This window comes from Periplaneta americana, chromosome 11 (genome assembly GCF_040183065.1).
Source record: "Periplaneta americana isolate PAMFEO1 chromosome 11, P.americana_PAMFEO1_priV1, whole genome shotgun sequence".
In the NCBI taxonomy this organism is placed as follows: Eukaryota; Metazoa; Arthropoda; class Insecta; order Blattodea; family Blattidae; genus Periplaneta; species Periplaneta americana.
In genome coordinates, this window is record NC_091127.1 from 174,854,090 (window position 1) to 174,871,478 (window position 17,389).

The 17,389-nt window shown below is 34.4% G+C and overlaps 1 protein-coding gene across 2 annotated transcripts in view; it reads right to left on the bottom strand.

Moving 5' to 3' along the window:
• Positions 1-9,549: 9,549 nt before the first annotated feature.
• Positions 9,550-17,389, bottom strand: part of LOC138709620 (lysosomal aspartic protease-like) — a 32,834-nt gene continuing 24,994 nt past the window's right edge. For both annotated transcript variants that reach the window (XM_069840521.1, XM_069840520.1), the window contains 3 exons: positions 16,821-16,965; positions 14,375-14,467; positions 9,550-10,970 (listed from right to left, as the gene is read on the bottom strand). In XM_069840521.1, coding sequence (XP_069696622.1) covers positions 10,830-10,970; positions 14,375-14,467; positions 16,821-16,965 — 379 coding nt within the window. In that variant the 3' untranslated portion in view covers positions 9,550-10,829. The remainder of the gene's footprint in view (positions 10,971-14,374; positions 14,468-16,820; positions 16,966-17,389) is intronic.

Sequence of the window (17,389 nt, forward strand, 5' to 3'; positions counted from 1 at the left end):
TGTTCCTACATACGTACGTATGTGTAACATTGCAAACCCAGCATTCTCCAATCTTTCCTATTTTCTGCTTTCTCATAGTCTCCGCATATGATCCATATATCTTAATATCGTCTATCATCTGATATTTTCTTCTGCCACGAAATCTTGTCCCGTTCACCATTCCTTCCAATGCATCCTTCAGTAGGCAGTTCCTTTTCAGCCAGTGACCCAAACAATCCCTTTTTCTCTTTCTGATCAGGACGGTATCGTTTGTAAACAAAACAAGAAGCGCGCCTTAGACGGATAATGAGAGAGTTCCAAATTTTCTTTCCGTATTTGTACTTGCATAATCATCTTTACTCTTCAGGCCCGGGGCCCGTTTCACTATGTTTACAATCTTTGTAAATTGCATACTGTACATACATACATACATACATACATACATACATACAAATATAAATTATAGACATCAGCTCAAAGAATTTTGAGTGACCACAAGGGTCCTGAATACAATAAACATGTACAATATAATGTGATGTGATACATTAAAGAAAAAATAAAGTTAATTGTTGAAGGCAAATATAAGTTGATTAATTGAAATAGAGATGATGATGTAATATTTAAAGAGAATCCTTTATAATATTTATAAGAATAGACATTACATAATCAAAAGGAATGTGAAGTTCCTTAAGATAGTTCCACGTGAATTTTGTGATTGAACCTCTACTGCCAAACAGCAAACCAATGACGGACCATTGTTTAAGAGGGACGTTGTACTTTTGAGAAAGATACGGCAGACAAGGTTCATATATGGACTTCTTCTCAATATCAACTTCGGTGGCCTGATTTAGGTTTCTTTCGAAACGGATAGTAGGGTCAAGAACAAGAGCCCGTTTTAAGCGTCCGTTGATAGCAATAATGTCTGCCCGGCTAAAAGAACCATCTGATGATACACAATGTACTTCCTCATGAATCTCCCAATTTAAAGTTTTTAACGATATCGCCAAAGCATGTCGTACACGATGATGTCTAGCATTGATCAGCAGCTCGCCTTTGGGGCATTGTCCAAGCACGTGTCCAAGTGTTTCAAGCTCGCTACAGTCTGGATGACGGCAGCGGGTGGTGCTTAGAGTTACATACATGCTTACATACATACATACATACATAATATTATGTCTTCAGCAGGGTTACACAAAATACTGTTGTTTTTTGTGTGAGTGGAATAGTCGTGCACGAGATAAATACTATGGGTCATATTCATAGACATTCTTAGCGCGGGCTTCTGGTGGATGATCAGCGAACTAACGTTTTTCGTATTCATAAACCAGTGTTAGTGATATGATATGATATGAATCCTGTACAAGTAATCAGTCGATAGCCGGGGCTAGTTTAGCACGCTCTTAGCGCAGGCTAGCGAAATGTCTACGCATAGCACCCTATGTAACTAGTTGTGGTCCCTTGGGCAGAAATTAGAACCAGGCATTAAAAATGTTACTGATAGATGAGACCAAAATAATATTACCAGTGTTGCACATTAAACTGGGACTTATGAAAACCTATGTAAAGGGTATGAATAGAGATGGAGAAGCTTTTAGATACCTCTTTCATAAATTTCCACGACTCAGTGATTATAAAATCAAAGAGGGAATCTTCATAGGTCCACAAATTGGAAAGTTATTGCTTGGTTAACATTTTCATGAACTTGTAACAGGCAAGGAGAAAATCGTTTGGGAATCATTCCAGTTAGTTGCACATAATTTTCTTGGAAACAACAAAGCGACAAAATACAGGGAATTAGTGGATAATATGCTGATGGCATACAATAGAATAGGATGTAATGTGTCTCTTAAAATGCATTTCCTCCACTCCCGTCTGGACTTCTTCCCTGACAATCTCGGAAAAGTGATGAACATTGGAAATGTTTTCACCAAAATATCGCTACTCTATAAAGAAGATATGAGGGTAAATGGAGCACTACGATAATTGCTGATTATTGCTGGTCAGTAATAAGGGATGCCCCAGAAGTAAAATACAGAAGAAGGCTAAAAAAACATGTATGTACCTAATATGACATAATATTTAAAATTTCTAGAATTTTGATTTTTGCTGAATATCTTTTCTTGAGTATCTTTTGAACTAGACGAGATAGAAAAAAATCCACCGACATTTTCGGAATCAGCACATCAATTTCCATAAGAATCAGCTACCTTGACCTCGGAGGTATGAAAAAAAACATTTACTTGTTATTTGATGGAGAATGAGAAAATCATTTATAATATTATATTATAATATTATAAAGTTCAAAAATCTTGAAAACAAGCACTAACTAAGCATTTTTGTTATAATTTTCGAATTTAGGAGGTCAAATTACACCGTAATTGACTGGTTTTACGTCCACCATGTTAGTATTTGGTGATTTCTCGACACCGTGAGACAAGAACAAAACGAAACACATCAGATACTGCAAATACAGGCTGGTCATGTGAATGTCATACACCCAATAAACAAGAAATACGAAAAAAAATCAACTAAGTGTGCTACCGTTGTGTAGTAGTGGTTAGCACGTCTGGCTACGAGACGAGTGGGCCCGGGTTCAAATCCTGATTGGGAGAAGTTACCTGGTTGGGGTTTTTTTTCCGGAGTTTTCTCTCAACCAATTGAAGCAGTATTGCTAGGTAATTTTCGGTGATGGACCTCGGACTCGTTTCTCCATCATTATTCACACATCATCATCATCATCATCATCATCATCATCATCATCATCATCATCATCATCATCATCATCATCCATACAATAGCCAGGGTTAAGTTCACGGTGCGGCATGCTGTACCCGTACAAGAACGCGGCCGTTCAGCTACCCAATCATTCACAGAATAGGAGTGGTAAGCACAATAAGCCTCAGGCTGCAGTGTAAAGGTACGTTTTCCTCGGTGCGACTATTGCGATGATCGTTCAACGATTATTGTTGAATGATAAAACGTTGAACGATAATCGTTGGTTACCATTTTGCTCGGAGCGACTACGATTTGTTGATTTTTCACTAGTCGCGTGTTTTCATTCGCAATCGCATTGTTCTAGAGCAGCGAAAATGTGATCGTGCGCCGAGCCACTGCGTAACCTGCAACGTGCATAGCACCTATGGAGGGAGGCGGACACCCGAAGGGGAAGTGAAGCAACTGTCTGACTTATTAACGGATTTACATTCTCCTTAGTCAAGCAATCGAATATAATTTTATACAGTACGAGGCTACAACTGATGTTTAGTACGTGTAACGAAGAAAGAAATGAACAAGAAAACATAGGACACATTATCACAACCTAAAATTAACTGTCTTCAGAATGTCTCTGCGACAGATTTTCAAAATAGGAATTATGTCACTTACTGCAAGTCGTAGTTGATCACGAAGGTATTTGTCTGTCAGTCGTGATCTAAATTTGGTTTTTATTATTTTCATTGTCGAAAATAATTTTTCACAAACGTAAGTTGTAGCGAACATAGCTTCAACAGAGCAAACGAATGAACGAAGCTTCGGATATTTATTTTTTTTTTTGGCAAAGATTTGAAACGTTTAACATTTTTCAAGTTCTTACATATAACTTTAATTTAACATCACTTGTAAATCTGTGAGTTTAAATTGAAGATCTAACCGTATTATTCGTACATCTGCTGAAAAAGGATCGACGTACAGAGGTAATAATAATAATAATAATAATAATAATAATAATAATAATAATAATAATAATAACACTTAACCTTTTAATGTTTCATGAGTAACATGTAGTATAATGCCGTTTTATGTTACACAACCGTTTTCCTCGTAATACTTGTGAACAAATCATATATTTAATATTCTCATCATATTGGCAAAAAAAAAAAAAATTCGTCCTCCCATCCTACTTGAAACTTTCGTTTTTGTAGAGGTACATGGTTTCGAAAGAGACATTGCGACGATATGCCACTCGCAGGTCAGAGGCAAATACAAATGGAACGGAGTTTGACTCCAGTGAGTGAGAGGGTGGGGGTTGGAGAAGGTAGGAAGCAAGAGAAATGCATAGCTATCATTGCAAGCCACAATGTGCTGTGAATCACATTTTCGCCACGGCTGTTCTAAAGGGAGATTGTGTTTAACAGAATGAGTTTAATGAGTAGACGTAAAAGATTACTTAAATACCTTTGATTGAGGAGATGGAAGACGAAATACTTCTCCATACGTATGGGATGAAAAGAGCGAAAAAAACACAGTCTGCTTGAGCTCAATAATGTAGAGAGACTGTATAAAAATTTAAATAACTTAATTAATAACTTAATTTTCCAACTTTATTGACAAACTCAGCCCATATATTGTCCTTGACCCTTTGATTCTTGTAGGACGCATGTGACAGCTGCCACAGTGAGGGATGATCCGCCACTTCCTCGAGAAGAATTTCATCATCCGCGTCAGAAAACGAAGGAGCCATGATACACGTCTTTCTCACAATAAACGTTAACGACTGACGATTATATCCAACCTTTTCCTGAACGACTATTCAAGACGTACGATCGTCGTTAACGACTCTAGCGGCAGTCGCTCGAAGGAAAACAGCTCCATAGGAAATGCATAGAAATAGTGCTCAACGATTATCGTTGCACGATCATCGTTGAACGATCATCGCAATAGTCGCAGCGAGAAAAACGTATCTTAAGCCTTCGGGTCCCTTCTCCGTATAAGAAGGAAAAAAGGTGCTACAAATAGTACGATCTTCTCGGCAATATAAGGATCAGGAGAATGTGAAGCTTTAACTCGGAGCAATATCATACCACCGAAAATTAAACATTACGGTTCCTCTTGAGCAGGAATGATGTAATTTTCTTAACTTGATGAAATCGTGTAAATTCTGTGACTCCTCACTTACTTGCACACATATAGTAACCATTTTCATTAATAAATTTGTGCAGCAACTGCTATTAAAATTACACTGTTCTAAAAAAAAATGAAATTCATTTTTCTGGGTATAACATTCTTGATTAATATGGAAATTTACCTCCTGAATTCAAATCTGTAATTAGTTTCTCTGTGTCACGCATAGTTTTCAAGTTATATGCAATTTCATTTTTAAAATAATTTTCGTTTCCACGCTATGTATTTATGTAGGCAAAATATGTAACTATTAATATTTTAGTCACTTACAAAATTATTTACAAACATTTTATGCGCTATAAAACAAAAAATAAATACAAGCCTCAATATAATAATTATATTATATGGAAAAACGTATTTAAGGTTAGAAAATATGAACAAAATACACTTTTTCCTAAGAATTTAAATATCTTATTTGTTTCCTCTTGTGTTCAATTTTGCAGTCTCTAATAATGTTCCAGCAGTAGTCAGCAAGCATCGCAGGCATCCATTTCCCTTCATACCGCTTTCCCATGGATATTATATCTTTATGGAACCTTTCACCATGTTCGTCGGAGACATCACTGCAGCTCTCAGGAAAATGATGTAGATGAGAATCTTGGAAATACACTTTTAAAGACTTGTGACATCCTAGATCTCTATATGCATTTATCATTTGTTGAACCAGTTGTTCGAAGTCGTTAACTCTTTTCCTTCCCAGAAAAAATTGCGTTACATTCTTGAAACAAGACCACGCTCTTCTTTCTTTTGGTGCAAGGCATTGTTCAAAATCTGAATCCTTCTGAAGTATCTAATTTGGGGACTCACAAACACGCCCTCTTTTATTTTTGCTGCAGAAAAACGAAGAAACGTTTTTGAAAGGCACATAAATCCTCTTCCAGATATCTTCATGGCCTTAACAAATTGTTTAATAAGGCCTAGCATGATTAGACTGTATTTTGAGGCATCTATAAAAGTCTCCACTCCTATGGCTCGTATTTGAAGTTCAAAGTATTCATTAGGTCACAAACATCATTGCAGAATGTCATTATGAGTTGAATTGTGCATATGCAGAAACAATATTTCATGTAAATAAACAATACTCACTTCCTCTAACAAGAATTTCAGGTTAAACTCAAGATTTCTCTCTCTCTCTCTGTTAGAATCTGTCTATTTTACTTCTATGATTTAGGAGGTTTCTGTGAAAGGAAATATGTAAAGTTTTACACATTTTATATACCACAGATGTCGGAATATTATGGTTAAAAATGAATATTTACTCACATGGTAAGGAATGTCTCCATCATCCAAATAATGCCAGTTTAACTCAATTTTAAATCCTGTGACAACGACTTGCTTATTAACATAAAATTTTACTAGCAACAGAAATGCCACAATTTGAAAAGGAAAACCAATGAAGAACAAAATTAACTGTAGGCAACTGTTGTTAAGCAAAGTTCACCATCTTTATCACAAACTTAAAATGTAAGTTAAATGAGACGTATATTGTCGTATAACTAAAAATCTGTGCCTGATAGCGAATTTCTGTTTTCAGATTTGAATTTGCCATATCAAAATCCTTTGGAATCACATATTTTCATATAAGAAAAATTACCCTTGTAGAACAGTGTTATTTAATTTTCTAACAATTTAATGTTAATATCTAATTAATTCAACATATGGACACTGATAGATATTATTGCGTGGACATTTTGGCATAAGAAAACTAGACATATTTTTTAGTGTGGACATTTTTGTCTTTGGATCTATATTTAGTGTGGACATTTTTGTCATTGGACCTAATATCGACAGGACATTCATAAATGGACATTCTACGATGGACATAAAATGACCTGCAAGCGTAAGTTCAAAAATGTAAGTAAAGATTATTATTTTTTGGTCCTACAGAATGTATCTGCTATGCTAACAATTAATATTAGAGGAGAAGAATTCGCTCCGGCGCCGTGAATGTTTTTCCCTTTGTTACCATAACAGATATATTCTGTAGGATCAAAAATAATAATCTTTACGTAGATTGTTCTAGCAACAATGCATATTTCTGTACAGATTACTGTGCATATTATTGTGGAATCCCGGCCACCGAGTCACTCAGCTGATTGCGCTCCTTGTATAATGGCAGTTGACTTAATATATAAAATATCAACATATACGCCCAACTTGGAGTCAGACCACAAAGGGAAAAATACTGGAGGAGAGGAGTTCGATCCGGTGCTGTGGATTGGACTTCGGCGTAGCTCAATGGTGAGAGCGCTTGGTACGTAGAACCAAGGACCCGGATTCGCTCCCCGGCGTAGGAGCGAATTTTTCTGTTCTAATATTAATAAAACATGTAAGTTTTGAGAAAATCAAGGAAAATGTTATATTATCTGTGAATATGATCTGAAAACTAAAAAATAATACTAAATACCAAGAACAGATATTACTGAACAATATTGTCATAATTAGAAGGAATATATTGTGTCATAACTTATAATCAGGGAACGGATTTATATGGACTAAAAATATATGAAATATGTAAATATATATGTAGTTATTTTTACCAAAATATGGAATTAAATATGGATTTTTACCAAAATATGGAATTAAATATGGACTTAAAATTATAAAAAAATGACTATGTACGTTAAATATTGGTACATTTTAATCAAACTAAACAAAAAATATAATGGACGTACCTTATCTTCCAATGTAGTTTCAACAAAACACAATTTTTATTGTCTGTTACCATAACAATAGGTTACAAACATTTCTTTCAAGTGCTGAAAAGTGAATCTTCTTCTATTGTCTCTGAGGATAGATTTATACTGACTAAAAGAGCGTTCGACGTCACAAGAAGTAACTGGTACATAATTCAATTTCACAATGTCTGCTGGGGATAAGTCCAAGTTAATCTTCACTGTTGATTCACCACTCATCACAGCAACAACCTTTTGTAGTTCTTCATATCCAGGGTTTTTTGAAAGTACAGTGTCCACCTTAGCTCTTACTGCATCTGCAACTTTACCTCTACCACGATTCAGTTGTTCCACAGTACTATTTATAATTTCAAAACTTTCAGATAGTGAAAGGTGCCTATTTTGGAGACTTTTGAGCGTTTTTATGATGCATGAAAATGTATGCTGAATGTGAGCTAAGTCATTCTTCACACTTATGTCACAGGTAACTGTTTTCGCAGTATCAATTGAGACTGCATCTTCAGAGTCCAATGCAAGGAGAACATTGTTAATAGAGTCTATATGTTCGGCATAATATTCAACTGCTTCTAGCCATGTACCCCATCTAGTTAAAATTGGCTTTGGTGGCAATGGAATTTCAGGGTACATTTCTTTCAACACGTTAACTCTACTGGGAGCTTTGAGAAATACTTTTTTCACTGATGAAATCAACAAATCTACTTTAGGGAAATTGTCTCTGACCACTTCTGCCACACGATGAAATGCATGCGCCACACAAGTAAAATGAGTCAATTTAGGATATACAACAGATAATGCTTGTCCAGCTTTGACCATATAAGGGGCAGCATCGCTAATAAAGAATAACACATTATCGTACATAATACCCTTTGGCCACAGGATACCCATAGCTTCGTTGAACAGTTTAACTATAGTTTTGTTATTGCACTTTTCTAGAACATCACAATGTAAAAGAATTCGTTCAGAATATTGTTCACTTAACAAACCGATAACTACATTACCAACAAGTCTACCTTCTTTGTCGGGAGTCTCATCAATGGAAACCCAAATTGAACTATCTTTAATTTCATCTCTTATCTTCTGTATTGTCTCATCGTAGATGGATGGAGCATACGTCTTCCTAAGTGTTGACTCATCCGGGATTGTATGTTGAGTATATTTTTCAAGGAATTCCCTGAAGACCTTATTCTTTAGTTTGTAGAGAGGAATATCAGCAGAGATGAGAGAACGGCACAGGTCGATGTTAAACTCAGATCTTACATTCGATGTTGTTGGTTGTGTTAAAAACAATTGTCTCTGCTTGGAATTTAGTTGTTTGTTGGCCTGATGTTTACTAGTTGTAATGTGTTGTTGCACCAGGAACTTTTGTGTAGATGATACTGCACACTGACACAAATTACAAAATAATATTTTATTGTCAGTTGATAAACCATCTTCTTTAAATTCTGAAATGTAACTTGTTAGTTTTGATTTTAAATTGACTGAATGACGTACTTTTGGCATATTTACCGTCTTTATAGTATGATTTACAAAACTGAACCTATGTGTACTCTGACTGGCATTTAACTGTTGAGCTGCACAACTGAAGTCTGTTAAAAATTTTAAATTAAATTAATACAGTTTTGTAACTTACTTTCCCATTGTTGATAGGACTGCTAATTTTCAAATAACTCTGATGTTAAAGGGATTACTGAACATGTGTTTAAATCTCTATTGTTGAAATGTATTTTTAAAAGTTAATGGAATTTTGTTTTGTTTTATTGTTAAACCTAATATAATATGGACTGTTTTATATGAAATATGGAAAATATATGGAAATTAACGAAAATATGTACTAAACTCTAAAATATGGAAAAATATGGAAAATAAAAGTAGGATTTTTCAACCCTACACATTGTGAAACATAAAGATAATGCAAAATATAAATTATATTAGCTTTATAAGTAAATATGTATTTACATATAAATCCTTTCCCTGCTTATAATACATTTTAAACAAAAGTGAGATACAACAAAAAGTGTTACGTTCACTAAACTTTTTCTGAAGAAAGATGTTACGTTGCAATCTGTTATGTACATATCACCCTCAGCAACGTAATGCTATTAAGGTACACCTAATATGTCCTTATGGAAATGAGTAGGTTCTTCTTTGAGATATTATAACATAGCCAAAAGATCTTTTTTTTTCTCAATCTCTCTGGACCATATTTCAAGGGACCAAGACCGACTTTGCTTATATCTTCAAACTTTTTTCCTATTTTTCGTAACCTATCAGATTTCCATATTTCCATGTCATTAAAAGTGTCACGAACCTTAACAATTTCATCCCGAGGACTAGACCAGAGTCCGTGGATATCCACGGACTCTTGACAGAAAGTTACGACTAGCGCCATCTAATAGAGAATTCAGTACTACAACGCTGGAACTGCCGGTTTCTTTGGCTGCCTCATTTCCTTCTATCCCCTTATTCTAAAAAAATCTATTTCTTGCAAAGAACTCGATTTTTTAAACAATTACGACAACGAAATAGACATATATTATGCATAAGAATAAAAGTTTAATTGGAGTGTATTAATTGTGACATTGATTATATTCAAAATTGTTAGTAATTGAGGATATCGCAAGGCACACATTTCATGACAAATACTATTAGTTTTTGGACGTAAGCTCATGCTGAACAGTGGTTATGCTAATTGTAGGCACATGTAGTGGTCTCACCGACAATTAACAACAGTAAGGATTAGCAGAAGATTGTATTAAACATTGGAAGGAGTTTTCATCACACTCCTCACGAAACTACGAACTTTATCTGATGAAAACTGTATGAAATTTAACTGTAAAATGCTTAACAAGAATTCGTCGTTAAAAATCTGTCTTTAAATCGATATTTAAGTTTAGCAATTCAGGTAGGTAATTGGAAAAACATCGCAAGATATAGGACATACCTAATCCTAATGGTAGGAAAGTATATCTCTGCCTGAAGCGAAACTTTGATATAGGCTACTAGAGATTGAGCCGGCTGAGATAATGGAAGCATTACAGAGCATTGACGTCATTATGGCAGACGAACAGAAGCTTGCAGAGGAAATATATTTATTGAAAGGATTTCAACAAAACTAATTTCTGGTAGGCCTAAATAAAATGACTCAAAAGTTTAAGTTGCTGAAACCACATAAGGTTTTATTTGTCCTTAATTATGATAGTAAGGCTGAATTGTAGTAAATTTCGTGTTCATGACGTAGCGTGGTATTAACAAGCTTCAACGTATCGTAGCGAATCCAACACGCTTACGTTCCATATCGAACAGTGTGCAGAGTCCATCTTGAAAGACTCCTCCCAGGATCCAGAAAGTGGCGGTGCTCTGGGAGACGGCGAATCCCGTCAAACACAGATCGTCATTCTGAAAAGAAAATTATATAATCAGCAACAGTTCTCAGCATTAAGACATTAAAGTTATCATATTTTCCTCACCTATTTGCGAAATATCAGCGTCGAAACAAAAGTGGCAATAATATACAGGGTGAACCGTAAATAATGTCATTAATTTCGGGGGGTTGTTCGTTGAGACATTTCTAACAAAAAGGGGTAATACAATTTTTCTCGTTTTTGTTTCCTTTTCGAAATAAAAATTGTTTTATATGAAATATTCCATAGCGTGTTTTGGGAAAGCCATTGTTTAAACTTCCAATATGCTCAGTCAACTTAAGAGAGCGGTAAGCTGTATAGCAGAGATGGGCATCATGCCTCACTTGAGAATTTGTGCCTCACTGACCTTCACAGAGCTTATCGCTCTGAGTCACATCATCTTCACAGTCCCCGTTCCTCCCGCACGTATCTCCTAGGCGTGGGCAAGTTCTATATCAGTTCCATAAGCAATATCAGTGATGGCATAATGACATTATCAAAGCAGTGTGTACGCGTTAGAAAACGATTATTTCATGAGATGTGGGAGGAAGAGTATTTTTGCTGTTTAGAAGGGGAGAACATACGATGTATGTTATGCTCGAAGATCCTATGAGGCATTAATAAATTTAATATACAACGACATTACTCCTTATGTCATAAAGAACATGCTGAATTAGAAGGTAAGACAAATTAAATGTTATTTTTCGTACTATTCCGAAGAAAATTTATGATCTTAACATTTGCATAGTATACTAAATACGACATTATACCTTAAACACGCTGCATTAAAAGGTTGTTTGTGCGTATTAATTCCAAAAGAAATTTATAAAAAAATATCAAATGTGCGTAGAAAACGAAACATGATTTTCTAAAATTATTGTAGGACGAGAACGTGAAAATCTATTAAGTAATCTTGAGAAACGCCAGAATATTCAAGAAAACAAACTTAGACAACGTAAATATTATTGGCTAGTTACGCAATTTCTCGCCTGTGATTTAAATCAGTTCAGCTATGGAGACACAGTAAAGAGGTTTATGATTAAAGCTGCCGAATTAATTTTCCAAATTGAATAAAAGTTTTCGAGTCTCTCACGTTAACCAAGCGTTTTCCTAATAATTCGCCACTGACCGCCTTAGCGATTACGATAAGGTGACGCAGGTCACAGCAGTTTATATTTCCCATCCTACTCTACAGTCTTCTCTCCTAGTAAACAAACTATTTCAAATCGAATGCCTCACGTAACCGAAAATTGTGCCCATGTATGCTGTATAGTGATAATAAATGATTGAAATAATTTTAATTTTGTCATTTAAATGTGCAGAAGTTTGATCTGAACAAAAATGTACTTTTCGGCGTAAAAAAAAGTTAAAATATTACATTTGCTGTCACGATTGTCATTTATGTTAAAACTCTACGGCACGGTTTCTTCAACCTTTGTTAAATTATAACAGTGTGTTATTCAATTTTAACTGTAAACTTAACAGTTGAAGCATTTCTTCAACAACTGTTAGTACTAACAGGCTGTTAAAACCTATGTTAATTTAACTGCTCAATTCCATGCAGTTAAATCATTTAACTCTCTGTTAGCATAGAAGTATCCAATATGGCTGGTGCGTTAGATGCTCAACTTATATATCTGGATTATTTATAAAATGATATCCATGAATATATAAACAGAGCGGATGATTTCTGTGATTCGACAGAACAGAAGTTCATACAAAGGTATAGGCTATTTTCTGCCAAGCCTCACTTTTCGCTTTCAACGTAGATCCGTTTGTTTGTTTATTCTCAGTAATTGGTTTATATTGCGAAATTGAAGGGTACACGGGAAAAAACGATCAAGGTCCATCAAAAATCGAAATTGAGTTAATAATGCTATCTTATAGTGGAAAAGAAGTACTATCATGTGGTCTAGCTAGTAATAAGAAATCATCATTCTTGACATTCCACTACGTCAATTTCTATTAAATATAAGTTACACATAAAGTATTAAGTGCTCAAACTTTAAAATTCGTTTTTCTCGAAACTTTCTAAATGGACCTTGATTGTTATTCCCGTGTACCCTGCAATTATTTTCAGCAGAAGGCTTCTCTCGAACGAAGAGGAATTATTAGTCCCACGATTTCTTTTTGTTCCAGTGTTTTACATTTTACAACAGCAATACTAATACGGCAATACGCCGCTCCACGCTATTGTGATACAGACGATGGAAAGAAGCATAAATCAAACCTGAGAGACTAGAAAGACTTCTATCTTCTCTGACTCAAACAACGGAAACAGGTGAGAATCGCAATTGTCAGAGTTCAGAAAACAGAATTGAGCCTATGCTTGGTTGTAGGTTATGGTTAAATTCTAAAATCTCTGGTCCTAACAGTGAGTTAACAAACAGAATGTTAAAATGTGAAATGTAAAGTTGAAGAAACGCAATGTTGTTAACAGCAATTTATACTTTTAACTTACAGTTAATTAACGCTATGTTAGGTACATTTTAACAAAGGTTGAAGAAACTGGACCTACGTTGTCTGTTCTTTACAGGTACATTCTTATTGTGTCCGTTATTTATTCCGAATGAAACAAAACAAATTAATTTGAGGTACTGGAAATAACTTAGGCTACGAATTAAGAAATATGAGAAGAGCAAATAACTTCATAAAACACTATCCAATTAAAACGCGACTATAGGAAACGTTGGATAGCCGAAAGAAAAACGTAACATTGATTGCACATGTTTAACATACAATTATTACACGAAAACGGAGCACGAGTTTATATCAGAAACAAGTGAACAAAAATACTATAAACACTCTACAATCTAATATAACGACAAAATTAGCCTGGAACAATGAAGGTACTGTGAAACACGTGTGAAAGTACGACCAACAACAAACAGCGTTTCTTTTTTTATACAAAAACAAACTTGGAAGCTCTGCCCTTGCAGTGCTGACTCTTACAGAAATATCCCTCATTCTTGCAGGCTTACCAGACACATTGTCACCTGACCTTTTGCGGGAAATATGAATTAATAACAAACAAATTACATTACTTTCATGCTTCTCGCTTGGCAGGTAGCAGGGAGATGACACGCCCACGCCTGTGTTACGCACCAAGGCATTTAAACGACCATTTAAAGACCTTTAAATGGTCGGAGGGCAGAAGTGAAACCATTTTTAGAAAGCTGAAACATCAAGGTAATTTTATATGCATAAAACAAAAAATGCATTTTTGGCCATTTTTTCACAAATCTGAGTGCTCCCTCGCCTTAACGTGATGTCAGTGGACGTTATACGCACTCCTGATTCCGATTGTGAAACCATTAAATACCTTCCAAATGTCTGAACTGATATTTGGGCTGCCTATACAAAAATGAACGGCTTGAATCAGACACCCTGTTAACTTACCTCGCTAAGTACATAATTGATCGGTGGAATAGTAACTGAATTGCCGTTGATGTTGAAAGTGACATCCGGTAGCTGTGTTATATCACAAGTAACCTGCAAGTAAGGAATATAACTGTCAACAAGTATTCACTTCAAACATGAAAAATAATTTAAATATTGTTATAATAAATTATGTGACTGACAATTTTGTTATTTGTAGATACAGTGTGATCCAAAAATCTCTATAAAAATCTCTTCAGTAGTTTGATACCAAAGTAAATTTTATGAAGTTATTGTAGTACATTTTATGAAGTTGACCATAAAAGAAAAAAAAAAGGAAATAACAATATCAATTTTAAATGCCAAATTACGAAACAAAAATATAACAAAGAAAGTTAAAGCTCTAATTTATAACTGAATAGTAAAGAGTATAATTTTAAAGAGAGCTATGTGTGTAATTTAGATTGAATTATTTTCTACATTTTAAATATATCGAATCATTTCACAAAGTCTTTGAAAGTTGAGTATGAAGGCAGTTATTCTTATTTATTATTTAATTTAGGTATTCGATATGAAGATGATCTGGGCTGGACCCTGGACTCATGTCGCTGGCGTTAACCACTGCAGTTGATAAAGCGTCGTAAAATAATAATAAAAATGAAAATTATCTCATTAATACAGCCTTTTTTACTGAAACTACTCTTTCATTCCATATCAATGTTATTAACTATTCATTTCAGTCTGTCATTCGTGACTTCGTGTATGTATTTCTAAGAATAACTGCACGCATTGTATTCCTCATCTGACATAATTAGGAACATTAAATCGAGACGCTTGAGATGGGCAGGGCATGTAGCACGTATGGGCGAAACAAGAAATGCATATAGAGTGTTAGTTGGGAGGCCGGAGGGAAAAAGACCTTTGGGGAGGTCGAGACGTAGATGGGAGGATAAAATTAAAATGGATGTGAGGGAGGTGGGATATGATGATAGATAATGGATTAATTTTGCACAAAATAGGGACGGATTACAGGCTTATGTGAGGGCGGCAATGAACCTCTGGGTTCCTTAAAAACCATCTGTTTGGATTTTAGATAAAATTATGATAATATAAAATTTGTACGTATATTATTAGTCAATAAATCCATCTACCTATCTATCTTGTTTTGTTCATCGACGCTGTAGTCCAAGACTAACGTGTTTTGCGAAGTTGTTAACATTTATTTAAGAAATTTAAAAATCGCAGATCATCGGGGCAGTCGTCTAAATCAAGTGAGCTGCACAGCTAGTTTTTATGGAAGACAGAAGTATTGATAATAGTCTTCATACTTGGAAAGAAACACTGGTTTTTATTATGACTATTTTTGTCACCAATTACTTATTTATGACAAGTCTTCCGAATTCTCCATTACATAAAGTGATATAACACTAAGTAAAACACATCGATTTTCTGAATATAGGCTACTGTTTATCAATACATACAATAACTTAAACGTTTTGTTCAGCTGCTTGAGTTACGTCATTTCTCTTTAAGGGAACTGGATACTCTGAACGTTTGGCTGTTGTGTATGAGTAAAGCAATTTGGTATTATTCTTCAATTTTTAGATCTATCAATTTACAATTTTTACAGCATACACAGAATATTTGCAGGTATATTTTGATTTTTAGATTATCCTAAGAAAATTTAAACCTGAAAAATATTAATTAAATTTAAGTTAAAAATACTGGTACTTTAGAAACATTTTCCCCAAAAATCCTTTGCACTAAAGGTTCCTAAAACGTCAAGCAAATTTCAATGTAGTAGACTATATTTGCTCCCATTTTCATCACTTTATGAAAATTCGTTCAATAGAAAAAAAAATATTTTCCATCCTGCAAAAATTATTTTAAAATGTTCATATTTTTAATACTTTTCTGTCTGTAAAATCCATAATAATTTTGTAAAATATGTGAATGAGGTCATGCTTCTTCACTACCCAATTTCAGCCTCCTATAGAGGATTCCACGTTAAGAAAAAAGCATTGGTTTTATGGGCCTTGCTTAATACATTGTACCAGCTCTGTGGTAGGTAGGCGTTTCTATGGAAACTGATCATTTGATGGAATAGCCCCGTATGCTCAATGATTTTTTCTTAACGTAAAATCCTCTATAGCCCCAGTAGTTTCTGCGAAAAACGTTCCTAAAATTCCCATGTTTTTAACGTAAATTTAATTTAATTTTTCAGGTTTAAATTTTTTTATAAAATTAAGTGTATGAGATAGAAAGATAATCTGAAAATGAAAACATACCTGCAAATATTATGTGCATGCTGTAAAAATAGTAAATTGATAGATTCAAAAGTTGAAGAATAATAGTAAAATTTCATAACTTATTTCACTTATACACAACAGCAATACGGTCAGACTACCCAGTCTCCTTAAATTGATAACATTGTGTAAATAGTCTCATTTAATGCAGAATTCCTTACTTTGTATTGTCCGCTTTCGTATGGCTCAGCTCCAATGAGGTCATTGACATCCTTAATGTACTCTTCAGGTCCACGAATCAGCGTGGTTCCACTGTCGACGATGGCATGGCAACCTCTACATGTGACTTTGTTTCCGACGGAAATGCTAACGTAACAAATACAAAATATTATCTTAATAAGACAGAAATAACAATAATAGCAATAATAATCGTAAAGTTACCAATATATTTTTTCAACAACTGGTAAAAGAATTCAACTTTTTCAGTAATTTCACCTTTATTATAAATGTGTTTCCTTTTATTCTGGAGAATGAACACGATATTTTATATGGAAAAAACTGAATAATTGCTGAAAATACTATAAATTCAAATATATCATGTAATCTATATCGTCTTGGTGTATGAAAAGGTCAATAAACACTTAATAGTTCTGAACACTAAGAATTAAAGATAACTAGTGGCTTGTGCAGCAAATGCTGCAAACTAAGTTCATTAGACGTTCAAATAAAAATTTTTCAGATTTATTTTCAATGAAGAATACCAACTTTTGAAAGTTATTTGCTTCCGTAA